General features: G+C 47.9%; 2 protein-coding genes across 6 annotated transcripts; one reads left to right on the forward strand and one right to left on the reverse strand.

Moving 5' to 3' along the window:
• Positions 1-598: 598 nt before the first annotated feature.
• On the forward strand, positions 599-24,134 carry TRAF3IP3 (TRAF3 interacting protein 3). 4 transcript variants are annotated; one of them, XM_036343622.1, is made up of 16 exons: positions 599-835; positions 5,263-5,666; positions 7,733-7,880; positions 8,049-8,112; positions 8,564-8,588; positions 8,854-8,883; positions 8,974-9,069; positions 14,619-14,690; positions 16,748-16,888; positions 17,000-17,137; positions 18,316-18,451; positions 19,021-19,083; positions 20,725-20,784; positions 21,806-22,017; positions 22,721-22,834; positions 23,871-24,134. In XM_036343622.1, the coding sequence occupies exons 2-16, from the start codon at positions 5,322-5,324 to the stop codon at positions 23,961-23,963; spliced, it is 1,737 nt and encodes a 578-aa protein (XP_036199515.1). In that variant the 5' UTR covers positions 599-835; positions 5,263-5,321; the 3' UTR covers positions 23,964-24,134. The 4 variants fall into 4 exon arrangements, 3 of the variants coding, with proteins under 3 accessions (XP_036199515.1, XP_036199516.1, XP_036199517.1); XM_036343623.1 differs by having other exon boundaries at positions 21,881-22,017; XR_004973314.1 differs by lacking the exon at positions 21,806-22,017.
• On the reverse strand, positions 24,135-26,423 carry CUNH1orf74 (chromosome unknown C1orf74 homolog). 2 transcript variants are annotated; one of them, XM_036343625.1, is made up of 2 exons: positions 26,284-26,423; positions 24,135-25,598 (listed from the first exon to the last, which is right to left on the reverse strand). In XM_036343625.1, the coding sequence occupies exon 2, from the start codon at positions 25,523-25,525 to the stop codon at positions 24,716-24,718; it is 810 nt and encodes a 269-aa protein (XP_036199518.1). In that variant the 5' UTR covers positions 25,526-25,598; positions 26,284-26,423; the 3' UTR covers positions 24,135-24,715. The 2 variants fall into 2 exon arrangements, with proteins under 2 accessions (XP_036199518.1, XP_036199519.1); XM_036343626.1 differs by having other exon boundaries at positions 26,280-26,423.
• Between the last annotated feature and the right edge of the window lie 283 nt (positions 26,424-26,706).

A 26,706-nucleotide genomic window follows, 5' to 3' on the forward strand; every position in this document is an offset into this window, starting at 1 on the left:
CACACTGTTGCTTCAGCTGGCCTCATTTCAGAAATATGAAAAAAAACACCGCCGAAACCGGTTTGGCTCAGTGGATAGAGCGTTGGCCTGCGGACTGAGGGGTCCCGGGTTCGATTCCGGTCAGGGGCATGTACCTGGGTTGCGGGCACATCCCTAGTGGGAGATGTGCAGGAGACTGCTGATCGATGTTTCTCTCCCATCGATGTTTCTAACTCTCTATCTCTCTCCCTTCCTCTCTGTAAAAAATCAATAAAATATATTTAAAAAAAAACAAACAAACAAAAAAAACACCAATACTTCAGAAGAGCAGAAACTCTTTACAACGTCAGGACTGGGAAGAGGTAATTAAAGGAAAGAGAAAATTGAAAACCTATAATGGGTGCATCTCATCAAAGCTGCAAGATGTGAATCTGACCCAGAGACCCATCCTTGTCTACTCTTGGAAAGGGATCTTAACTTGAAACTGTCCAAGAGCGCAGACCAATCCAGTAGCAAGAGAAAGGGTGGCTGGGGTGCCCACTGATGGGAGGAGCTCCTAGGCCCAGCCCTGTGGAGGCCTCCGGGGCTCAGGGGCCCACTCAGATTGTGCCAGAAAGCAAGAGAGAGGAACTGGGGTGAGCAAGCATTGTGGCTTTATCTGTTTCCTGTTTCAGCGAGGCTTCTGCGCAAAGAGAAACAGTACCAAGAAGGGAAATGCTAAGGGGACGCAGAGCCATGGATTGAAAGCTTGCACTTGACTCGGCTGCTGTCTTGCCCCATCTGAGACCAGAGCCAAGATCTACCCAGGAGCTGGAAGGCTTTTCTGAGCTGCTTGGGTTGGAGCCTGGGACCCAAGGTAACTGAGGAAGAGGATGTTTTTGTGTTCAGGTTGGGGTCCTCCGACTCTGGGGTGGAACAGAAGCACCTCCCTCATTGGAGCTTCCCTGAGCTGAAGGGGGAGACACAGGAGCAGATGGTGGAGCTTAAGAGCGTTGGGCATTGGGTAACTAAGAAAGCACCCCGCACTGGTTTCCGGAGCCACTGGCCACAGTGTACAGCTTCCATCGCTCCTCTCTCCATCCGTTAGATTGAATTAGGGGTGAGTCAATGACAGGATTCAGGCTACCTAGTGACAGGGGCGTAAGTTAAGTGAACTTTTACAGCTCTCTTCAAAGCAGGGAGTCCCCCAGACGAGTAGCTGCCTTCCCAACAGCTTAAGTGTAGGCCTATCTGTCCTGGCTCACAGCAAGAGCTCTGGACTGGGAAGCCATTCACCGCACACACAGCCAGGAAGTGGGAACAGAGACTCAGAAGGCCAGCACCCGGACATCTCCCTCTGGCAGTGAGGAGGGCTATCCCCAGCCAGTCCCACGTCTCCCCGGAGCTCCACTGGGCCCTGTCATGCTGCCAAGGGGCGCCCCACAGATGCCAGAAAGCCCGGGCAGTGGCCCAGTGACCTATCTTTGAACCTCACAGGGGCCAGTTCCTTTTTCTTCTACAGCCCATCGCTGTCAGTGAGCCGACCCACATGGCCTCCTGGTGCAAGCCATCAGAACAGTCCAGCTGTCCCTGGAGCTGGGCATGATTCCGCTCAGCTGTCCGCAGAAGTGCTACCAGGCGTGAGGGCCTGGGGGTCAGGGAATGCTCCCTTCTCTAAGGGGCCATTTCTAGCGCACCTCCCGCTTGGGTAACAAGCCCCAGCACCTGCCCCTCAGGAAGCGGAGGAGGCAGCCTGTTTCAGCGGATTAGTGCAGACAGCCTGGTGGCGTCCAGAGAGGCCTTCCCTCAGACTCAGCTCCTCCCCACGGCCCTGTCCTCTTCACGGCAGGAAAGGGGAGGATTCTCCATACCCAGGGATCCGCCTCCTCTACATAACCGGTGGTCACCAGGAGCCAAACAGGGTGGGGACCTCGCCCCCACATGTAATGGTGGAGCGCAGGCTGGACACAGTTCTTCACCCCCATCTCTTTGCCTTTCTGCCAGGCCTAGCTGAGAAGGTGGCTGTGTCCCGACCACAGAGAAGCCCTTTCTTCTCCTGGCCCAAACCCAGAGGCCAGATGAACCAGAGTAGTAAATAGGAGGATGTCCCGGACAGGCATCCCCTCCATGGGGTAAACAGCACCCCTTTAAGAGAAAAGGGGACTGGCGGGTGCCGCATTCTTGGTCCTGGGAGCGCTAGGTTAGCTTTGGGGCCTTTGTCTTACGGCACCGTGTCCGCAGTATCCAAGATCCGCAGGACAGGGGTAATAATGATCATAGCTGATCTTTATTATTATTATAAAAAGCTGACATTTGTTGTGTGCTATGTGTCAGATGCTTGACATGCACTTTTTTCTTTTCTTTGTTTAAAATATATTTTATTGATTTTAGAGAGGAAGGGAGAGGGAGAGATAGAAACATCAATGATTAGAGTCTTTGGCCAGCTGCCTCATGCATGCCCCCTACTGGGGATCAAGTTGATAACCAGGACATGTGCCTTGACCAGGGATCAAACCGTGACTTCCTGGTTCATAGGTCAATGCTCAACTACTGAGCCACACCGGCTGGGGTGCATTTTTTTATTTAACCCTCATAACCTTATGAGATAAGTTTCCATTTTATAAATGGGGAGACTGAGGCTCAGAGGTGTTTAATAGTTTTCTTCAAAAGCACATAGGTAGGACCTAACCGGTTTGGCTCAATGGATAGAGCGTCGGCCTGCGGACTGAAAGGTCCCAGGTTCGATTCCGGTCAAGGGCATGTACCTTGGCTGCGGGCATGTCCCCAGTCGGGGGTGTGCAGGAGGCAGCTGATCAATGTTTCTCATCGATGTTTCTAACTCTCTATCCCTTCCCCTTCCTCTCTGTAAAAAAAATCAATAAAAAATATATTTTAAAAAAAAAAAAAAAGCACATAGGTAGTAGGTGTCAGAGCCGGGACTTAAAGCCACACTGAGCCCAGAGCTGGGCTCCCCGCCTCCCCATCCATGGCAGAATAGCCAGGGGCTCTGCATAGGATGCCACGGCATAGATCCCAGACATGGAGTTCATCTGCACTTAATCCCAGTCTCCTCCAGCCAGTCATTTATAACTTAACATGAATGGGCTTATCTAAGTTTTTTAATAAATAAAGTGGCAGCTGGGAAGTCAGAGGACCCCTACAGAGTGAGGAGAAAAGCCTAAAGAAAGGTGAAACAGCCCTAGCTGGTTTGGCTCAGTGGATAGAGTGTCGGCCTGTGGACTGAAGAGTCCTGGGTTTGATTAGGTCAAGGGCATGTACCTTGGTTGCAGAGTTGATCCCCAGCCCTGGTCGGAATGCACGCAGGAGGCAACCAATGGATGGCTCACTCTCACTCTCTTCCTCTCTCTCTCTCTCTCTCTCTCTCTCTCTCTCTCTCTCTCTCTCTCCCTCTCCCTTCCACTCTCTCTAAAATTCAATGGGAAAATATCCTTGGGGGAGGATTAACCAAAAAAAGGTGAAACAGCAGGGTGGGATGTTAGAACAAGCATGACAGCACCCTCACAGCTCTGCTCGGGTCAGCCCTACCCAGGACTCAGGCATTTGAGAAGGTGCAGGGCTGAACCACATAAGACCCCTCTCAGGGAGTGAGGCCACCCCACCCCTGACCCTGGGGAATGAGTCCTGCAGAGAATTCCAGACCAAGCCAGATGGGCAGTGAGGTTCCTATGAGGGAGCACAGAGACTGCTACCTGCTGAGTCTATTTGGCCTGTAAATAGACCCGAGGGGCCAGAGCTGGCAAAGACCTGCTGTTGGTGCAGTTGAGGTACCCTTCTCTGACCTACTCAGGAACTAAGGCTCCCAGGGTGGTGGGTAGGCAGGTTGGGGGACCCAGAAGAGAAGCGGCAGCTGTAAGGGGGGCTCCTCTTCCCTCCGCAGTCACTCCTGTGATCAGGGGAGGAAGGGCACAGAATTTCCAGCACTCAGGATCCAGCTGAGCCAAGTCCCGCCCCAACTCAGCCAGGCTGGCAGAGGGTTCTAGGTAAAGAAACACATTTGCAGAAGGTCCGTGAGTGTAGGAGAGGGTGAGGGGAGCACAGAGAAGGAAGAAGGGTTGGGGGTTATCTGAGCAGCAGGTAAGGCCACGTAAAGGGGCGACAAAGTGTGGCCTCTACAGAAAGGCCTGGGGACTTTGGGCTACTGTTTTGGTTTGTTTGGTTTTGTTTCATTTTTGTTTGTAATAACCTTAAGGAGACAAAATCCATGTGTTTGCTGGGTTTTTTAAATATATTTTTTATTGATTTCAGAGAGGAAGGGAGAGGGAGATAGAAACATCAATGATGAGAGAATCATTGATTGGCTGCCTCCTGCACACCCCCCACTGGGGACCGAGCCCACAACCCGGGCACGTGCCCTGACCAGGAATTGAACAATAACCTCCTGGTTCACAGCTCAACCGCTGTGCTACACGGACCGGGCTGATCGCTGGTTTTGATGGCACAGCCTGTGTCTGGGCTAAGAAAAGCAGACTTGACACCATACTTAGTTCTGACAGGGAGGTGATTCCAGAAAAATGAAATTCTCAACGCCAAGAATTATTGAACTGGAAGTTTTGTTATGGGTTTTGCCAGCACTGGGCCTGTGGCTGGTGCTTGGCCAATACTGATCTGAGTTGATCTGCACCTGAGAGTCGGAGCCCGGGTCTGGGCTGGGAGTCGGGTGCCAATGGACCATAATTAGAGGAATTAGGGTGGGGTTTCCATTCTGGACTGTGCCCAGGACCAAGCTCACAGCTGGTTGCTAAGGGCTAAGAAGAAAGCAGAGGGTGCTGGTCTCAGGACTGGCCACACCTTGGAGGGGTCTGGGTGTCCCTCCAGGCCTTGAGTAGAGTCACTCGCCTACTCTAGTAACCTGGGCCAAGAGAGCAGTAAAGATGCTGGCTTGTCCTTTAGATTTGGGAACAGGGAGCCATTCAACTGGTTCTCTAGGAATCCCCAAAGAGTGAACACATCCCTGCCATCCAAAAGGTGACAAACTCATGATGATTTTTATCAATGATTTCTCATGGTCCCCCGACTTAGAGGCAGGGTGAGATGTTTGGTGAATGAAGAAGTGGCAGCCAGAAAGACTTTCCACTTTGCAGAGGGGGAGACAAAGGCCGGAGAAAAGCAGAAGTTAGCGTAGAGACTGGACCCTGAGAGTCCTGACTCTCAGTTTGACATCAACACCTCCTCTGTTTTCAACCCCCATGTATATGCTATTTCCGCCCCCCTGTCCAGGGAGGTAGTCATTTTTCTGTCCATCTCCTGACCCCTCCCCTTCTCCTCCCTCTTGGCATTTGGCAGATCCCGACAGCTATTCCAGGAACTGGAAGCCAAGCACAACAGGTGCTCAGGAGCTCCTCATGATCAGCCCAGACCCCAGGCCTCCTGCTGGCTTGGCCCGGTGGGCCGAGAGCTACGAGGCCAAGTATGAGCGCCGGCAGGAGACCCGTGAAAGCCGCCGCTGCCGCCCCAACATGACCACTTGCCGCCAGGTGGGGAAGGCGCTGAGGACCCAGCACACAGAGCAGCTCCAGAGAGCCCGACAGCAGCAGTTCTTCAGGAGAAGGAACCTGGAGGTGGACGAGAAAGACAAAATACAGAGTGGCCCGGACAGGGAGCAAAGTCCCTCCAGGAGGACAGGCCAGGAGGCTGAACTCAAGAAGCTCTTGGCTTGGCCCAACAGGATCCCTCCCCCCAGACAGCAGGTGGGCATGCCTACGGACACACTGCTCTGTTGGGGGGGGGGGGGGGGGGCCTCCGGGTCACTAAAAAGTGATTCCAATTAAGTCCCTTCCTCAGTCATGTAGTAAAGCTTCCCTTAGCCACTTATCACAGAGATTTTTGTTGTTGTGTTTTTCTGCTTGTCTATTTAGCTATTTTTGTTTTGCACCTGCCTTATAGGAGAGAAAAAATAATTTTAAAAACAATTCCACAGCTAATTCTTAGTATCAGTTCAAATGTAGGCAATCTACACATCTTCTACATCCTTCATCCATCATTCAACACGTATTTATTGAATGCCTATTGTATGCCAGGTACACACACACACACACACACACACACACACACACGTCTATTCTTCTGTGAGCTATTGCACCCACCCACCTTCTCTCTTCCTCTTGGGCCATTCCCACTCTACTAAATTCACTCAGCTAAGGCCTCATCTTGTCCAGGAAGCCTTCCCTAGCTTCTCCAACTCCGCTCTCCGTGGTTCTCATGAGGCTATTAATCCTCTGAGATTAAATAACGGCCCAAGAACCCATTAGTCTGGCCTGGGGGGGAGCTATGTTGGCAAAAAGAAACAGGGTGTGTCCGAATGACCTCAGCCAGCAAACTATCTGTGTCTTCCCATCCATGCTGAGCATGTTGGCAGCAGGGGTGGGTCTACTGTATTCCCTGGAAACGCCTGGCCTTGTGCCCTACCCAGAGTAGGTGCTCTGTGGGGGCTTCTTAACTAGTGGACCTGTTGTCCACAGTAGGAGGTGCTGTTCAGAAAAATGATCCTCGCGCCCAACTGTAAGATAAAACCAACACTGTACTTTCTAAGGAAGGAGGGCTTCTGAATGCTTTTGTTGAAAAAATATTTAAGGAGAAAAAGATTGGGCCCTGGCCGGTGTGGCTCAGTTGGTTGAGCGTCATCCTATGCACCAAAAGGTTGCTGGTTTGATTTCTGGTCAGAGCGCAAACCAAGTTTGTAGGTTCGATCCCCAGTCAGAGTGTATACAGGAGGCAACCAATTGATGATTCTCTTTCACATCCATGTTTCTGTCTCTTGCTCTCCCTCTCCCTTTCTCTCTAAAATCAAATAAAAAATTTTAAAAGGTCAGGAAACACAATTAACTAAAGAATTCCAACCGAGCCTATCAGTTATTTAAAGTTTTATTGAGCTGGTTTGGCTCAGTGGATAGAGCATCAGCCTGTGGACTGGAAGGGCCTGTGGACTGAAGGGTCCTGGGTTCGATTTCAGTCAAGGGCACATACCCGGGTTGCTGGCTCAATCCCTAGTGAGGGGCATTCAGGAGGCAGCCAATCAGTGATTCTCTCTTATCGTTGATGTTTCTATCTCTCCCTCTCCCTTTCTCTCTGAAATAAATAAAAATATATTTAAAGTTTTATTGAGATTGAGTTGGTCTGCATGATTAAATACCACAGGCATTTCTTAGCCTCTGAGTGTTATGTTAAAAGCAAAGCATAGAATTTTTAAATATGTAAAAAAAGAAAATATAAATTAAAAAAGCAGACTAAATTGTGACAACTACTACTACACCCCTCTTTACAATTCCCTAGTTTACCTTCTCTTCACACACACCTCAGCAGCATTCCAGCTATTCCTAAGAGGAAGGAAGCCATCCCTAGAAGACAGAAGGGAGCTTAGAGTTCATCTACTCCAAACCCATTACACAGATAGGAGACTGAGACCTGGAAAAGGTGGTCTCTGATCCCAGATCCCCTCACTCCCCACTCAGACCCGTTCTCTTTCCATATCACCATGCTGGCTGGGTGAGTGGCTGAGGCCAAACAAGGTAGACGGGGATTCTAGAGAGTCTAGTTGGAGACAAGCCCAGCTCCTGCTTCCTGGCTTGAGGAGGACCATTCCTGGCAGCTGAAACAGGGAAGGCAAGAGCAAATAACCATGCAGCCTTGAAGGCCTAAAGGGGTTACTTTGGTCCTCTGGACCTGAAACTTGCTCATCAGTCCACCTTTCTGCAATCAGCTGGAGAATCCTGTCCTAGTGGCTCTAGGCATCCAGCATCCGCCACTTGCTTTCCAGGTGCCAGGGACCAGCTCTGAGGTCTTTCCAACCCAACATCACCCTCCCTCAAGCGTCTGGAGGGATCTGGACAATCATCTCCCCTCCCAGGCCCAGGGCCTTCCACCACAGGACTTTGCCATCAAGAAGCCACCCAAACACCATCGTGGTAAGAGCAGAAGCTCCCTCCCTCTCTGGGGCTTGCAGAGAATCCTGCCATGTCAGTCCCAGCTCACTGGCGGCAGAGAGCCCCTGCATCTCCCCACTTCCCCCACTTTCTCTCCCCCCCGCTCCCCCCCCAACCCCGTTCTGAATCACCTGCTCCTCCATCTCTCAGGCACTCAGACAAAGGCAAAAGAAGCACAGCCAACAACTAAGAATGATGCCAGTCAGCAAACCAAGTAAGTACCTTTTGTGTTCCTGACCCCAACTCCTTCACATCCCATCCATTCCTCTATGTTTTCACTTGAATACCCTCACCCAGTGTGTAGGGAACACAATGAATGTCCATGTCCACCTTCATTAAAAAAACAAAAACAAAAGGCCCAGCTGGTGTGGCTCAGTGGTTGACCATCAGCCTATGAACCAAGAAGTCATGGTTCGATTCCTGGTCAGGGCACATGCTCGGGTTGTGGGCTTGCTCCCCAGTAGGGGGCGTGCAGGAGGCAGCCGATTAATGATTCTCTCATCATTGATGTTTCTATCTCTCCCTCTCCTTCCTCTCTGAAACCAATAAAAATGTATTTTTAAAAAAAAAAAAAAAGGGGAAGATCTTCCCACCCAACCCACCACCTCCTACCTGTTAGTTTCTTTGCTCCATTGTCATTTTGTTATTACTTTTTCTCTTCCCAGTTGTGGAGTTGCGGTTCTAGATAAGGTAAGAAAATCCTTACCTTGGAGGGGTTGAATCAGATGGTATACAAGCTGCTCCAAACTCTGGTATTCTGGGATCCCATGAGAAACTCTGCTGGGATGGAGGGGCGCCTTCTCCATGGATGAGCATAGACGTGAGGGGCTGGGGGGACTTTGTCTGAACCAAGGAAGAAAGTTTACTCTGTACTAATCAACCCCAGCTCTGGTTCCATGTTCCGGGACTTCAGCAGAACTAGAGTCTTCTTGACTGGCCTTTCCTTTCTCTCTAGGAAATCATCCAGCTTTCCGAGTACCTCAAAGTAAGTAACGTGAACTCTCCCCTCAACTCCTCCACCTATGTCCTCTCTCCTGCGCCAGGTGAATCTTACCCTCTTGCATTCTGCTCCCAGGAGGCCCTACAAAGAGAGCTGGTTCTAAAACAGAAAATGGTGATTCTTCAAGACCTACTGTCCACCCTGATCAGAGCCTCTGACAGTTCCTGGAAGGTAAGGGAAATGAAACCTCTGTCTGAACAAAGCTCATCAGCTTCTAAGTTTGCCCATCTCCTTCTCCTTTCCATACCTTCCCTACCGAGTATGGTGTGTGTGTTTTTCTCACTACTGTAGAGGCAGGAGGTAGAGAATGATGCTAAGACCTAGAAGTCAAACAGCAAATAGATGGTCATAGTAAATATATGGGACGGCTCAAAACCCAGGGCTGTGAGGGCTACACACCCAGGGAGGACCCAGAAGCAAAAGGGGCAAGAATCCCCAGTTTTTAATTTGTTGCAACGAGGGAGATCCCAGTACAGTTAATATTACTAACTGTGGTAAATGCCAATTATTTTTGTATTGCACTCATAACCAATATGAACTCCCAGCCGGCATACACCTACTGCTCAGCCCAGACGGGAATGTGAGAGTGGGAAAGAACCTCAGAGGTCATCCAGTCTGTCTCATTGTGCCCACGAGGAAACTGAGCGTCAGAGAGGTCAAGTGACTCGCCCAAAGTCACACTGCCGGTTAGAGGCAGGACTGAAACTAAAATGTAGATCTCCTGATTCCAGCCCATTCATTCAACGAATATTCATAGACCATGTTCTCTGTACCGAGCATTGGAAATAGTGAGATTAATTACACAGGGTTCCTGCTTTCAGAGAGCTTGTGGTTTTGTCGGGGAGTCAGATGCATAAACAATACAGAGATATGAGAAATAAATGTTTCAGCCCTAACCAGTTTGGCTCAGCGGATAGAGCGTCGGCCTGTGGACTGAAGGGTTCCAGGTTTGATTCCAGTCAAGGGCATATGCCTGGGTTGTGGGCTCGATACCCAATAGGGGGTGTGCAGGAGGCAGTCAATCAATGACTCTCATCATTGATGTTTCTATCTCTCCCTTCCTCTCTGAAATCAATAAAAATATATTCTTTTAAAAAAGAAATGTTTTCAGGATATAGTAGTATATAAGAAGGAATGAATAACTCTAAAGAAGATGAGAACCAAGGAAATATTTATAGTAATGTAAATATTTTCCAGGCAAACGTGGAAGAAGGAACTGTATTCCAGGCAGGGGATATGGCACAGGCAAAGACCAAGAGGAATAATATAGTCTAGTGCAATGAGTCACCAACTTTTTAATCTCAGGACCCCTTTATACTCTTAAAAAAAAAAATACCATGAAACTCCCCCCCCAAAAAATAATTTTATATTTGCCATGTTAAAATATACCATATTAGAAATTAAAACTGGAATCTTAAAATATATATTAATTTTAAAATAACAATAGTAAATCCATTACATGTTAACCTAAACTTTATATTTTTAGGAAAAATAGGTATATTTTTAAAAAACAGTAAAAGGAGTACCATTGCTTTAAACTTTTGCAAATCTTTTTTTAATGTCTGGTTGAACAGAAGACAGCTCCATTCTCAGATTTGATTCTGCATTCAATCTGTTGCAAAAACATTGTTCTGGTCGAAGCATATGAGGAAAATCTGACCTCAAACCGATCTGTAGTTAGAAAAGGGAAGACCTTGCTTGAAAAGGTCGCAGGGATTCCCAGGGCTCCTCAGATCCCCCGTGGAAACCCCTGGACTAGTGTGTTTAGGGAGCTACCAGCAGTTTGACCCCATCAGAGCGTAAAGCACCAGGTGCAAAGAAAGAAGCCACACCCTCAAGGGCCTCTGTGACCATCTAGCCCACCGCACAAATGGCTTCTGCTTAGACCGAGAGAGGAAATGGAGGGCGTGGAACCAAACTGAGATGTTTGCAGTGATGTAAGAAAGATTTCCTAAGCTCAGCCCTCCCTCCTCGCATCCCTCGTTGTGTCTGGGTTTAGGTATCTACGTTCCTGATTAAGGAAGCCCTTTCCACCAGAGACTAGGAGTCTGGGGCAGACAGCTGTGCAGGCCAGAAGGTTTCCAGGGCTGAACTCCATTGAGATGTTTCTCTCTTTTACTCAACAGACAGTTGATAAGTTCCCACCAAGTGCTGGGCTCTGTGCTACCAGGGAAAATGAGGAGTGAGGTCTTTGAGGCTGAGGAGCTCACACTCAACAGGGGAGGGAGAGATGTGTCATAAGCAACTAGCACAACGTGACAAAGCTGTAACAGCGGTGTCTGCAAAGTGGCCCAACGAAACGAGAAGAGAGCCATTATTCGGCCTGAGGTGGAATAGGGTAGGTTCTGAAGGACAGGGGCCATTTGAGTTGGGTCCTGGAGGATGCAGGGGAGTTTACCAGGACAAAAGTGGGAATGATGATGGGGCCGAAAAAGCAGAAAGGCAAAGAAACCAGAATGGTTCCAGGCCTACGTATGACAAAGCATTGGGTGTAGCAGAGCGTGGCTGAAATGAAGAGATCATGTCAGAGTCGCTCCAAAGATAAGACCAGAAATGACCTCAGACAAGTCTCTAGAATTATGACCGTTACACTTTTTCTGTTGAACATAGCATCTCAAACTTAAATAATGTATGGACTCCACTTTAGGGGGAAAATACAGATATCTCAGATCCAAGAGATTGCATGTTATCTCCAGTTTGGGAAACACTGCTATAGACAATAAGCAGGACAGCAATGGAACGATGCTTTATTCAGGTTTAAAGGCTTAGAGTGTCACCCTGGCCAGTTTTGCTCAGTGGTTAGAGCGTCAGCCCACAGACCAAAGGGTCGTGGGTTTGATTCCCAGTCAAAGGCACGTATCTTGGTTGCAGGCTCCATCCCAGGCCCTAGTCAGGGCCTGAGCAGGAGACAACCAATCTATGTGTCTTAAATCCATGTTTCTCTCTCTTTCTCTCTCTTCCCCTCCTCCCTCCCCTCCACTTGCTCTGAAAAAAAAAAATCAATGGAAAAAGTATCCTCGGGTTAGGATTTAAAAAAAAAAAAAAAGTCCTACAGTGCCTGGTCCATCCTTAGAAGGAGCTCAATCAATAGCTCCGGAACTGAATGGAAAGTGAGTAACGAGATCTGTGTTTTAAAAGGTTCTCTGACAACAGTGGGGACCCTGGCTTGAGGTTGTGTGCGGGTAGAGAGCACTTACGATATCCCAGGTAGAACACAATCAGAGCTGGAAGGACAGCAAGCCCGATGGGAATGGGGAGGAGGTGTTAAGAGACATTTTCGAGGTAGACTATGGGGGCAGCTTCACAGCACACACTCCAGCAGGTGAGCAGAAGTTCCCCTGGCCACACTGTGGTTTCTCCCTCCTTCTTCCTGCCCCTCCCACTGTTCACCCTCCCCTTCTTCCTCCTCCCCATCAACCCCCTCGTTTCCTGTTTTTAAGGAAAATAGTCTCAGACTTTTCAATAAAGACTTTTCAGTTACTTTTCCCCCAAAACAAGGCAATTCAACCTTCTACCCCTCCCATGGAAGCCTCAACTTCAGTGAAAGGTGAATTTGGGAAAAATAACTGATGTGGCCAGAACAGGACAGTCAGCCCAGTTCAAGCCTTTATTTTTCCCATTTGGTCTCTCTGATTTGAATCTCCAACTTCAAATGCAGAGATGCTCACAGCCAACTCTGTTAGAACCCCAAGGATCAGCTCCCTCCGCGGCCTCCAACCTCCATTGACTCTGGGCCTTTGGGATGCATAGGTCCTAGGGCACCACCAGAGTCCTAAGCTGGGGACAACCTGCAGAGCAAAAGCAGTTCGGGCAGGAAAGCCAGTGCTCAGAATTGGGCAATAAAAAAAAACAGGAGTGGGGCACAAGGGGGTTTTTAAGTTCCGCAAAGTAGAAATGAGATCTTGAGATGACAGCAAGGCAGGGGATTGGCTGCAAGTCCTAAGCCACTTCTGCGAGAGCAGAGTCGTGCTGGGGGCTGGCGCTTCTGCGGTGAGGAGCTGGGGCTGGCGCTTCTGCGGTGAGGAGCTGGGGCTGGCGCTTCTGCGGTGAGGTGCTAGCGTGCCTGGAGAACAGAGGCAGGGAGAGCCACGTAGAAGCAGGAGCTGAAGCTGCCTAGACCGGCACCAGGTGTGTATGGCCTCCACCTTGCTCCCTTCTCCAAATGGGGGTGCTGTATTCCCTGAGCCCTGGGCTCAAGGGGTGTGACTGCCCCAAAAAGTCCACAACAGGCCTGTAACAAGTGCTTCTCCCCACATCCTATACCATTGGGCTTTGTGTGGGGCGAGCTGGGGCTCAGACCAGGAAACTACATGCCCCATTTGCAACAACTTGGCTGCCACTGTCCTGCCTGCCTTGGGGAGTTTGTGCAGAGCTGTAGGCAAGAGAGTTTTTTAAATCCAAGACTTGAGTAGCCCTTTATCCCCCCTGCAGGGGGTTATGCTGAATTGTATCACATTGCAAGATGAATAGAAACGTAATCTGGGGTCTGGCTAAAATACAAAAACAGTTGGAAGAGGTAAAATATTGAATTGAAACCATAGTAAGGGAGGAGAGAGGAGCTACTGAAAAAGGGGTAGGACACTGGGGAAAATGTAAGAATAGTGCCTGGGGTTGGTCTGTTTTCTTCCCAAACTCTAGCAAAATAAACCTTAAATTCGGTGGGTTTGATTGCAATCTGCAGAGTAAGAGTTCAGGCAAAGGAAAATGCTCAGTCGGAAGATCTGAAGCAGGAGATGAGGGTGTGGAGGGAGTGGATTTCAGGACCTGTGCATTGGCAATGAACAGGCCACTCTGGGGAATGCAGCCCTGTAACCAGCTATTCTGGAACCCAGAACAGTGGCGGTCTTTGTCCATCTCTGTTATCTGTCCCAAAGCCCTGTGGCTATTGTACACGCAAAATCCCTGACTCTCAGCTCTCACACGAGAGACATTAGAAAAAACATCAATAGCAGGAGACACTTTTGCAAGGCTCAGCTGAGTAATACAGGAAGCAGAAAGGGTGGGGGCGGCCCCTGGCTCCCCTGGTTAGAAGAATCAGCCAAACAGGAGCTGTGAGATACCACTTCCTGCCTACCCCAGGTGCCCTGAAACTCCCTGAGCCCCGTCAAAACAGAGTCCCCTCCTCAGCCCGAGGCTATTGTGGACTGGAAACCGTTGGGGGCATTGGAAATGCACCTGAGAGGAGCCGGGGCGCCTCAGGCCTGAGGAGGAACAGGCCTCACAAGTGTCCCACAGGGCCTGGCACAATTCAGCACATAACAAGGGGTAAGAAAGAGAATGTATACTCCCCCTAGGAGGGGAGTCCCCTTTACTTTAGAAGTAAAGGTCCATGTACCAGACTGAGAGAAGGTGAGGAGTACAGAAGTGCCCAACAGACAAGGAGAGAGGTAATGAGGGCAGGAAAGGACAGCTTAGAAGCTTTCCCTCAAGGGGACCCTGCTAGGATCCCTGAGCCATTTGATAGAGAACCTCAAAGTAGAGAGAGGAGTTGGGGGTCAGTCTGGTTCTTCCTTCTCCTATTCCAGAAAAAAAGGAATAGATCCTCTTCTTCCAAAAAATCCTTTGTCATCTTTCCTCCTCCCTACTTCGTGAAAGAGTTGTTTGCCAAACATTGAGCATAGACCATGTTCTAATCTAGACAGTAGGCTGGGAATACAGAACAAAACATTTCGTACACTATATTTTGGCCCAAATTCTTTTATTCATCCCATCTCTTCCAGGGACAGCTTAATGAAGACAAATTGAAGGGCAAACTGAGATCCTTAGAAAACCAGCTGTACACCTGTACCCAGGTAAGCATTCTGGAGAACACTTCTAGCCCAGGAATCTAGAATTAAAGGAGAATGCTTGAATCTCAATCTTACACTCTAAGAAATGCCACCTGATAGAGTTTAAGGCACACACTCCTACTCACCCAGTTCTGACTTTGCCATTTTCACTGTGATCCCCAATATACCATATGTCCACATTCTATCTCTATCCTCCTCTCCCTTTCTCTCAGTGCCCTTCACATTGCACCCTGGGAAGGAATCCCAGCACCAAGCACTTTGCCAGCTCCAGGGCAACCTTGAGAATACCTGGAGCTCTAGAGAGGAGCCTTGGTAAAGATTCACACCACCCGACTAGGCCCACACAGGTCCTAATTTTTGGACAGATGAGTTGAATGTCATAATGAAATTTTGCAAAATTCTTTTCATTCCATGGGCAACCTTCATCTTGTAGCAACCTGCGGAGAATGTTGTAAGGCTGTGACTCTTGGCTTCCCTGTGACATTGTTATCCAGCTTCAGTAATCTCTTGATTGGCCTGATCTTGGATTACAAGAGATAGAAAGAAACCAGCTCTCACACTTTAGAAGCGATGTGTTTCTGATAAGTAGGGACATGTCAAATAAGAGAATGAGTTGGAGCAGAAAGACTGTTCCTATCTGGAGTCAGGGAGATAAGGTGGACCTGGCCACACAGTTGGAGTCTTGCAGAAAAGTTTCTAGAAGAGTCTATAGATTTGCTGATCCACAACTTTAAATTTTCAGTATGACCTCTTTTGTCAGACTCTAAATTAGAAACTAAATTATGCCAACCAAGCTCATAAGAGACCGACATATAACCCAGAATGCCAACGAATTCATGTTCAATGGAGGATAAAGCTGTCCAGTGACCGGCACAGTTAAGTCCAATAATTGGGACACACCCACTCAACCAATAATTCCTGGAGATGCTTTCTAATGAAAAGTCTAAGGACACAAGACCCATTCACATTTAAATCCCAATTTTCAGATGATTCCAAAGCTAAATGGGAATGATTTCATATTGATCCCTAAATTTGCATTATCTAGGTCACTGCTTACCCAGTGGGTAATCCAGATTTGACAATAACAGCTACCCGTGTTCCCCAAAATCACAGAGCGTAAAGATGAAAGGCGTGGGGCCCTGCCTGTGCGGTTCAGTAGTTTGGAGCGTCGTCCCGTACATCAAAAGGCTGTGGGTAGAGTGGAAAGATGGAGACATGCAGGGGATACTATGTGAACACTAAGAAAAGCTACCTAACCCATAATGTTGCGGGGTAAGGGTAAGATTTATCAGAACTTACATGATTCTTGGGTTGAATCTTGAGCATGAGTAGAAGTTAACTAGGTGAAGAGGGTGGATAAGGATGCTCCAGGCAGAAGCAGTTCCATGGGCAAAGGCAATGGCCAGAAAGTCCAGTGCTTAGGAAATCTGCAAGCAGTTCCGCTTGGATGGAGAAGGCACAGAATGAAAGCCCGGGCATATTAAGTAGGAACCATGCCGAGGAATTTGGACCTGGTCCTTAGGACGCTGGGAATCCACTGAGAGATTGAAGCAGGTTGTGTGACAGGATCAGATTTGCTTTTTAGAAAGGACCTTGTAGCTGCAGCACTGAAAGAGTTTGCATTAATTCATATAATATTATTAGAGTCTGAACTAAGGGAGGGGTCATAGGGCTAGAGACGAGACAGGTGTGAGCTGTAGAGGAGCTTGACTTGACAAGGGTTGATGACCAACTGGATACTGGGAGAAAGTAAGAGAGAGATCAAGGTGACTCCCAGGTTTGGAGCTTGGGAGGCTGGATGGGTGATCATGCTGGTCACTGAGATATGGGACGCCGAGAGAAAGGAGCAGATGGAGAAAGATTTGCCAAGGGCCCTGTTTGTTATCTCCTTGCACATCACCTGAGGGACTTTCCCTGGCCGGCTCTCCCCAGGAAGAAAAGCTCCACCAGATCACTGGCATCTCTGCCCTATAGGCAAATTCTTTTCATTTCTGTACCCCAGCTCAGGATTGGCACACAGAAGTTCAATGTGTACTTGTTGAATTGCATCAAATTTACAGAAATATTCCCCTTGGGGAATGAAAAAGGTGCTGATGGAGATGGAAGACCAGAAAAACAGCTATGAGCAGAAAGCCAAAGAGTCGCTGCAGAAAGTGCTGGAGGAGAAAATGAGCGCAGAGCAGCAGCTGCAGAGCACGCAGGTGCGGGGATGCTGCGTAGTTCTGGCCACTGGGGGCCCGGGGCGGCTCTGGGAGTCAGCTGCACAACTCCAGGGAACCCAAGGCACCACCCTCTCCCTTGCTCTCCCTCAGCGGTCCCTGGCTCTGGCTGAGCAGAAATGTGAGGAGTGGAGGACCCAGTACGAGGCTCTGAAGGAGGACTGGAGGACCCTGGGGACCCAGCACAGAGAGCTGGAGAGCCAGCTCCACGTGCTTCAGTCCAAACTGCAGGTACCAGCCCCTGGAGGTGGGGAGGTGGGAGAGGAGGTGGGGTTTAGCGGGAGGAGGGCTGGTGACAGCAGTGATGAGAGAAGCTGCTCCTGGATTGGGGGCCCCAAAGGCAGTTGACAGCATCTGGTTTTCAGTTCCTCACTCACGGCCGGCTTTGTACCAGACTCACTGTTTTGGCTCTGAAATCTAATTTTGAGTTTAGCAAGGACGTTTGCACTGCCCATGCAGGCAAACTAAGTGTCCATTGGAATGACGCCATCCAAATGCAAAGGGCTGAAATATTCAGCAGCCTACTGTCAGATCCCAACCCATCCTCTGCACCCATCCCAGTACAGCATCCAGTTCAGAAATGCCCTCTACTGGCACAGAACAAATGCCATGAGTTTACTTATAGGCTGGTAGTAACATCTCCTGCCACATCCCTGGCATTCTCAAGGGTACTGTCATTCTGATCTCGCTTACCTTGGAGAAGTTAACCAACCTCAAGCCTCTGTTTCTTCATCTCAAAAATAAGTAGCTATATCATAGGGTTGCTCTGAGAGTTAAGTGATGTGATCCAGGCAAAGCACTTAATACAATACCTGATACATATAAGCCCTCATTAATATTAGCTATTATTTTCCATAGATTTTTTTTACTTGGTTTGGAATTGTGAGGACCCATCTCAAAAGGTTTATCTTTCTAATTTTCCTGAAGCAGGTATCTGAATACAGTTCATTTGATAAGAGTTCACTTATCAAATGAATGAATCTACTGACCATGCATTGCATCGATATCTCAAATCACCTATAAGACGACTTTACAAATCTTTTTCTTTTTAACCTTAATTCTTTGTGAAAATGACACTACCAAAAAAAAATTGATAATGCTAGAATGAAATATAAAGATAATGTGAGACATCTAGAAAAATGATGATTTGGTATTCCTGAATTTGGACATTTACCCAAATGAGTCCCTTGTGAATATTTAAAAAAAAAAAATCGAATGCATTATTTGTAATAAAAGGAATAGAGCAGAGCAAAGGGAAGATTTTTTTTAAATCCCTATTTTCCTATTTCCCTAGTATTCCTCTCTAAAATTCTACACTCTCCTGTAATTTTCCTCTTCCACGGGATCTGCCCACACCCTCCACCCTAGCACTGACCTCCTTCTGCATCTGCCCCTCTTCCTCCCTGCAGGGAGCAGACAGTAGAGACTTGCAGATGAACCAGGCACTGCAACTTCTGGAGAATGAGCACCAGGAACTGCAGGCCAAGATTGAGTGCCTACAGGGAGACAGGGACCTGTGCAGCTCGGACACCCAGCACCTACAAGGTACCCTTCTCCTCGGGGGCCTCTGGCCGAGTGAGACCAGCGAAAGAAGGTGGATGGAGAAAAGGGCTTCACTCGGTCTTTCATTGGTTTGTTTGGTTGGCTTTAAGATTCCATTGTACCTTGAGGGAAAGGCAGGGCTGCTTTAATCATCCATGACTGAAAACGGATTTTTCAGCCCTAGCGCATCTTGGAGTATCAGCTCTTTTCCAGCCCATCCCTCTGGGCCAGACCACGGCTGCTCCACATCAGTCACATGTGTCCAGGCCACACTCCTGATTTGAAAGGGAAAGGCCAGTTGAAAGGTTTGTGAGCAGTCAGCTGAGAGAGGACCAAAGCGTGCACAAATACAACACTTAACTCACCCCATTTTTTAATGCAAATGACATCCAAGGTACTTTGGTTCTGGTTTACCTCTTCAGAGCTGGGACAAGCAGAAGGAAGGGCAACTTGCACTTGACACATATCAGAGGCCACGGACAAGGCAGTACCTATGAGGAATTTCCATCCTCAGGTGTCGAGTGCATTAATCTTGGGTTCTTCTATTTTGGTTTGTATTATTTCATTTTTAGATCAACTAAAGAGGTCCGAGGAGGAGAAACTCGCCCTGGTGACCAAAGTACAACAGTTGCAGAGTAAGTTCCCTTTCCAGATTCAAAAAGTAGCACAGCTGGCCTTTCGGTGTTTATCCAGAGGGGGGGTTAGGGTCCAGTCTTTGGCAGCTCCCCGACCTCTGACAGCCCTGTTCTGTGAAGTGAGGTCATTTACGTAGCTCTTCACACGTTATATATTAGCCTGTCCTTTTTGTTCTTTTCTGCCTTTTTCCTTCCATGCCAGTGACAACCACCTGCATTTCCCCCAGAAATACAGGTTTTTTAAAGTGTTAAGTTTTCTAAGGTAGTTCTTATTCTGTATATTCTCTTTATGTACATGAATATGTCACATAGACCTTGGTCACTAGAATGGTTCAGAAAATGAGCTCACTCTTTACATGCCACTTCAACACTCCATATTGGGTGAAAGAGGGGAAGGGACTTTTCATAAGAAGAGCAGACAATTTCTGAGAAGCTGGAGAACCTGATTCCATTAATACAGCGGTTCTCCAGAGCAGGTGCTGAGTGGGCAAGAAGTCACTTGAAAATCACTTATGTATTCAATACGTATGGCATGAGCCCCTACCACGTGCCGGCCACTCTAGCTATACACACTGAGGATACAGTAATGAACATAACTGATACGGTTCCTTCCCTCACGAAGCTGACATTCTAAGTAAGCTCTGGAGTAAAGTATGGAGTTTCTGTGAACAAATGTGTCAGGTAGTGAGAACTGCTATGGAGAAAAACACAGCAGGCTAAAGGAAAATGTTGCTATTTTTTACAGGGTCATCTGGGAAAGCCTTTCTTCTAAGGCAGCAGTTCTCAACCTGTGGGTCGACAACCTGTGGGTCGCGACCCCTTTGGGGGTCAAACGACCCTTTCACAGGGGTCGCCTAAGACCATCGGAAAACACATATATAATTACATATTGTTTTTGTGATTAAGCACTATGCTTTAATTATGTCCAATTTGTAACAATGAAAATACATCCTGCATATCAGATATTTACATTACAATTCATAACAGTAGCAAAATTACAGTTATGAAGTAGCCACGCAAATAATTTTATGGTTAGGGGTCACCACAACATGAGGAACTGTATTAAAGGGTCGCGGCATTAGGAAGGTTGAGAACCACTCTTTTAAGGTAACAATTAAGCAGAGACTTAAAGGTAAAGACATAGTCGGAAGAGATATAAGATGGTGCATTCATAACAGGAACACAGACTGGGTGACTCAAGAACAGAAATTTAGTTTCTCACAGTTCTAGAGGCTAGAGCCCAAGATCAAGGTGTCAGCAAGGTTGTTTCCTTCTGAGGGTTTTGAGGGAAGGATCTGTTTCAGGCTACTTCCCTTTGGCTTGTAGCTGCTGTCTTCCCTGTGTGTCTCTTCACGTGTCTTCCATCTATGCATGTCTGTGTCCAAATGTCCTCTTTTTATAAGGATGCCAGTCATATCTGGTTAGGCCACCCTAATGCCCTATTCTAACTTGATTACCTCTGTAAAAAACCTATCTCCAAAAAGATCATATGTTGAGATACTTTAAGTTAGGACTTCAACACAATTTAACCAATAATAGATGGGAACATCTTTAATAATTAAGGTTCTGAGCAAAGTGCTGAAAAGCCACGCTTTGCAGTAAACAAACCAACACAGACAAGTTTCTTGTGTTTCCCAACAGGTCTGCTTCAGAGTCAATCCTTACAGCTTCAAGAGCAGGAGAAACTCTTAATAAAGAAAGGTCAGCAAATTTACTCCCACAAATTCTAAGACATTGCTCTTTCCATGCCTGCCTAGAGGCAGGGGGATGGACTACATGGCCTCTTGGAGTCCCATCCAGTTCTGACATCTGTTAGGTCAGGGATCTGGGAAAGCTTGTTGAGGGCTGATCATTGGCTCTTGAGAACACTTTAACTAGTTAGCCTCCTACCCTGAGAGGTATGTAAACTGTGAAAAGGGATTTCTACTTCCCCTGAAAAACATGTCTGTGTTGAACATTTCAATAAATTGATTTTGAACTCAGGATTGCATGTCAATTTTTACACTTGACTTTCCAAATCATATCCAACTTCTCCTCTAAACCATGTTGCATGCAGAAGTGACCTCCCTCTCAGCCCTCAAGAGTCTGCTGCCTTAGCTGCCTGAGAATCCATCATGTATATGGAGGGGCAAAAACTCCTCACTTACCACTACACAAGGCCTTTTGTTTTCTCATCACAATCACTGGGTAAATGGAAGGCAGAAATCATTACACCCACATAGTATGGATAAGAAAATGAAGGTCTTATGGTCACACAAATTAAAGACACAGCTAAGACAACAATGCGGAATTTAATCACTAGTCCAGTGGGCTCTTCACAAGACTAAGACTGCCAGGTGGTTGAAAAACCATCTTTAACCACACGAAGATGAATTCTAGGATGTGACTGCCTTCTCATGACTGAAATAAGGACAGAAGGGAAGGGGGTTATATTGACGCATCCAGCAAACCTACCAGTATAACTAGAAAGGATGTGACCCCTAACCAAAGAAATTGGATTAAGAAGTATACTCTAAAAGTATCTGGCATTAGACAGGACTAGGGATACGAAGAAAAGTAAGATGCCAACCTTGCCCTCAGTGGGGCTCAAATTCCAGCTCTCTGTCCAGTCTGAGCAGGGTCCCAATGGGAGTGCTTTAAAAGTCAGAGATTGCCATCCCTTGAAGTCTAACCAAAGACAGGCCCTCTCTTTCTCCCTCCCCACCCTTCTCCTCACTCCCAGGGGTCCTCTCATTGACAGGGCCCTTCCTCAGAGATGTGGGCCTCACCATCACTGAGAATCTGGCTGCTTTTTTAGATCAGGCTTTGTCTGTGTGGAGCCCAAAGCCCTCCCTTAACGAAGTGGAGCCTGAGGGTACAGGGAAGGAGAAAGACTGGGATTTCAAAGACCAGCTGCAAAAGAAGACTTTGCAGCTCCAGGCCAAGGAAAAGGAGGTGAGATGGTGACCTCAGGTTGTAGTGGGGGGCTCAGCCTACGGAGATAGGGAAAACTGCTGGAGGCATCCAGAGAGCAGGGATTTCAACACCAGACCTTGTGATTGGATGCCTCCAGGTATTCATTTGACTGTAAAAACTGTCTTGCTTTAGGGTTAGTTTGTCTATCATTTTCCTTCATTATACAATCCTTATTCATTTTATTAGCTACTTTTTAGTAAGTCAACCTAAACTCAAACACACTTCATGAACATTAACTCCTCAAACTTTGCGCTACACTGAGTATGTTAAAACTTTATAGTCTTTTAAGTAACAAAACTCTTCCTATCTCCAAATTCACAAACACATATCCTCAGCTACTGACCAAGAGTCTTGTACTGTGATCACTTCCAGGTCTTCTGTTCCATAAGAATTTCATTTTTTTTGATGTCCCCTTTACAAAGCACTTGCTCACTGTCACGTGAAAGCACACACTTATATCACGTCTATAAGTAATTAATATATAATATGCATTATAATCACTCATGTAAATGAATACACATTCCAGACAAACTAGGTCAAACAGCAAAAGGCAAACTGAAATCACTGAGAAGGCCTGGGAAGGAAGGAAGGTAGTACAAATTCCAAATGAATGAATGGGTAACTGACAGGGGGCCTTCTCCTTTACCTGGTGATGACCTTGGTGGTATTCTCCCCCCCCCAGTGCAGAGAACTGCATTCAGAGTTAGACAACCTCAGTGATGAGTACCTCTCCTGCCTGCGTACGCTGCAGCACTGTCGAGAAGAGCTGAACCAGAGCCAGCAGCTGCCTCCCAGAGTAAGAGCGTGATCCTCCCATACAGCCCTCGATGATGGTGGGACTATTCCTCCTTTAGCCACATCTTCTGACCAGCCTGTCCCATTCAGCTTGGTTTATACCGACAGTATAGCAACCATGGAAAAGAAACACTGGCTTATGTACCCCAGGTTAATTTGCATGGAACTTTCTTGTTGTTGTTGTTAATCCTTACCCGAGGATATGTTCCCATTGACTTTAGAGTGGGAGGGAGGAGTGAGAAGCATCAATATGAGAGACACATTGATTGGTTGCCTCCTGCACACAGCCCAATGGGCCGGAGAACGAACTTGCAACCCAGGTATATGCCCTTGACCAGGAATTGAACCCGAAACCCTTCTGTGCACAGGGCAACACTCTGACTCAGGAGTCCTCAAACTACGGCCCGTGGGCCACATGCAAATACAAATATTGTATTTGTTCCCGTTTTGTTTTTTTACTTCAAAATAAGGTATGTGCAGTGTGCATAGGAATTTGTTTATAGTTTTTTTTTAAACTCTAGTCCGGCCTTCCAACGGTCTGAGGGACAGTGAACTGGCCCCCTGTTTAAAAAGTTTGAGGACCCCTGCTCTAACTACTGAGCACACCAGCCAGGGCTTTTTTTTTTTTTTTGGTACAAGTCTTAAGCCTGAAGGGACTATTAGCTAAAATAGGAAATGCTGTTTTTTGGCCTATTGAGTGTAGTGGCAAGGACAGAATGAGGAGAGAAAATGTAACAAGGAATATGAACAGAGAACAATACAATTTTGCCGAGTTACTTTCCACCTTTGATTGGACTTGTATTTAAGTATCTGGCCCCAGCTGGCTGTGGTTCCCTGGGCCAATGATCCTGGCTTATGGGCCAGTGACTACCAGCAAAGTGGTTTTATCCCAAGGGAGGTAACAAAGTGAGAGAAAACCTTCCCCTCTTCCACCAACCCAAGATTTCCCACGGGGCCAGAATGGGAAGGAAAATTGTTTTTGCCTATATCTTCTCCAACCAACCCATGGCTTCTCTCTTCTCCCCTTCCACCCTCAGAGGCAGTGTGGCCGATGGCTATCAATGCTGATCTTGATGATTGCTATAGCACTAGCAGTGTTCCTGGCCAACAAGGACAGCCTGATGATCTGAATTAACTTGTGACAGCTGCCTTGGGTGAAAATCAGAAGCAAAAAACTCAATAAAAAACTCAAGAAGGTTTGGATACTTTCAAGTGTGGGTTTTCCCAACGCAACTGAGATTTCTAACTTTATTATTTTTTTCCACCTACTGTAAAATAAACAAATAAACTTTGTCTGACAATTTCTGTTCCCCAGAATTGTTTATTCATGAATGACCAACCTATTGCATCAAATATGACACCTGAGCATCCTGGTCTACTTTCCTTGGTCCAATTCAGTTGGAGGTACATAAACATGCAGTAAAGCCCAGGCCTGCTATTTTCTAGTGAACACTACCCAGAGTATATTTACAACATTACCACACCATACATATAGTATACAAGGGTACAGTACTTGTCCTCCACCTCTTTTCTTCTCCACGATCCTTTTTTTAAATAGCTATTTTCCCCCTTATACTAACCTTCTCCACCTACCCCCTCACTCCCTTCTCCACAATCTCTTTCCTTCTATCTTCTATCTAGTGAAAAAGGAATAGACATCTCAGTTAAGTCAAGAGGACTCCTTAGTATAGAAATGGCAAGTATGTACTACCAATGCTGCCACCGCCACCACCTGTTCCCGTGCCCGTCACAGACGCGGCCAGTTGACTAGAGCGTTCTTCCCTGGTGTTCTCAAGACGCTCAGAATTGACACTTGAGGTGATGCCTATTCGTAATCCCTGTCTTAGAGCTGAATATTTAGTGAGTACTTTCTACATGGGAGTTAGAGGGCCACAACTGGCAGGGTGACTATCTCAGAGGAGATGCTGAGGTCAGTAAAGTCATTCTGAGCCCTACATCGAGTCCTCAGGTCCTTCTCCCAAGTGTTTAGAATGTCTCTCAGGGCTGGGAACAAGCTCTCTGGGACACTAAAGGAATAGAGCAAGACTGGAGGTTGACCAAGAAGCCATGAGATCCGAGCGGTGAACACCCGTAGTGGGGTCATGGCTAAGCAGTTGTCATCTCCCTGGTTCAGGTGAAAGGTATAGGGAACAGGATAGCCCAGGAGAATCCCAAACACAGTACAGAGATTCCAGTCTGAGGAGCAGAGCCTGCTGCAGGAGATGGCCAGGGACAGGTCCCTCTGCAACCCCTGCAAATGGGTGATGATCTTGGCAATGAGGGACTTCAAGTCCTGAAGCTGGTCCAGGGAGCGGACAGAAGGGTGAGATTGGGAGCTGGAAACATCCACAAAGGCTACAGGACCAAGCAGCACCTGCTCCAGGTGCTGACATACATGTTCAGGTATGACGATCAGGCTGTTGCCTCCAATATCAAGGATGTGAAGTCCCTTGGTCAGGAGGCCCAGGCCCTGCAGCTCCCCCAGATAGCTCTGGAGCTCTGATGTCCCCGCACCGTTGCAATCATACAGCAGGGCTGGCTTCAGTCCCCGGGCCACAGCCAGGACCTCTCCGGCCAGGCGAAGGCAGACAGCTCGGGCCAGGCCCCGTCTCTTTCCCATGCTCAGGGTCTGCTGAGCAGCTGCCACCAGCAACTGAGGACTTGGTGTCGACATGAGTTCTGGAAGCAACATCAGGCATGGCCTCTTTAACTAGAGACAGTTCCCGCCCCTGGGCCACATCTCTGAGCTCCGGACACTGAAGGACCTAAAAACAAAGCAGGGCCAGGGGATTATTAACAACCAGCCAGTGACATACATACCAGGACACCTGCCAACAGCCCTCCCCCGGCTGATAGCATCTTCCAAAGGTCGTTGTCCCTCCTTATGCTTTGGAATGCTAACCCAGGCCGGGCAAGATGGGTGATTTCTACGGTTGACTCCGTCTCCCGGAGCCCCAAATACACGTGTCTTTCTGGATTTAGGGACAGGTTTATATTCTTTCTGGCTTCTATTCCAAATTGTGGCCTTTGTACATTACTTTCTCTGATTCAAACTGTGAGAAGTTTGGGGCAACGAAGAGGCAAGGCAGTCTCTTGCAAAATTCTGAGCATTTCACCTAAAACTGCCCTCGGAGGCAGAGTTCTAGGTTCCAAATGTACTCTTTCCACCGCCAATTTCCCCTTCTCTTCCCGCCAGCAGAGTTCTGAGAATAGACATCTGATGAAACTGACATGCACTAGCATGTGGGCTGATAACCATCTCACCCTGTAAAAGTAAATAAATGAAATGTGTAAGAGTTGCCGGAGGGTGGTATTTTAATTTCCGCCATCCCTCCTGGTGGACATCCACGGACCCTCCGCGGAAGGGCTCACTCCAATGCCCACACCCTTTTCGGAGCCAATTATCGTGTCTTATTAAACCAGGCAGAGGGCTCGGTATCACACACATACGTTCGCCTTCCACTTCCGCTGCAGGTTCGCGGGCTCAGGAACGTCCTTTTATAGTCCCTTCGCGCCGCCACACAAGCCACGAACCGTGCAATCCGCCGCCCCACGGGAAATCCCGCCCGCTCGGCTTCCGGGCGGCCGAGCCGGTCTACTGCGCATGCCCAACGCGACTCCTCCCCCACCCCCGCCGCCTTCCATGACGTCACCAGCCCGCTAGCCGGGAGGCGGGTCCTTTCCTACCACCAGAAGCTGGCCCCGCCCCTCTGTATAGGAACCGCGAGGAGCGGAAGTGGCCCTGAGAAGGCGGGACCTGGTTGATTGGCAGCCCGCTGCTACCCTCCTCGGCTTCCGGCAGCTGGCTCCAGGCGGTGCAAGAACACTTTCATTTGTGCCTAGAGAAATGCGATTTCCCCTCCGAACGAGATT

This window comes from Myotis myotis, unplaced genomic scaffold, assembly GCF_014108235.1.
Source record: "Myotis myotis isolate mMyoMyo1 unplaced genomic scaffold, mMyoMyo1.p scaffold_m19_p_18, whole genome shotgun sequence".
In the NCBI taxonomy this organism is placed as follows: Eukaryota; Metazoa; Chordata; class Mammalia; order Chiroptera; family Vespertilionidae; genus Myotis; species Myotis myotis.

What these genes read in the sequence shown, in the direction of transcription:
- TRAF3IP3 (XM_036343622.1), top strand. Translation starts at nt 5,322, where the DNA reads ATGATCAGCCCAGACCCCAGGCCTCCTGCTGGCTTGGCCCGGTGGGCC. An exon ending in GATGCCAGTCAGCAAACCAA is followed by an intron (nt 8,113 to 8,563) that starts GTAAGTACCTTT and finishes TTCTCTTCCCAG; the next exon opens with TTGTGGAGTTGCGGTTCTAG. An exon ending in TCCAGGCCAAGGAAAAGGAG is followed by an intron (nt 22,018 to 22,720) that starts GTGAGATGGTGA and finishes TCCCCCCCCCAG; the next exon opens with TGCAGAGAACTGCATTCAGA.
- CUNH1orf74 (XM_036343625.1), bottom strand. Translation starts at nt 25,525, where the DNA reads ATGTTGCTTCCAGAACTCATGTCGACACCAAGTCCTCAGTTGCTGGTG.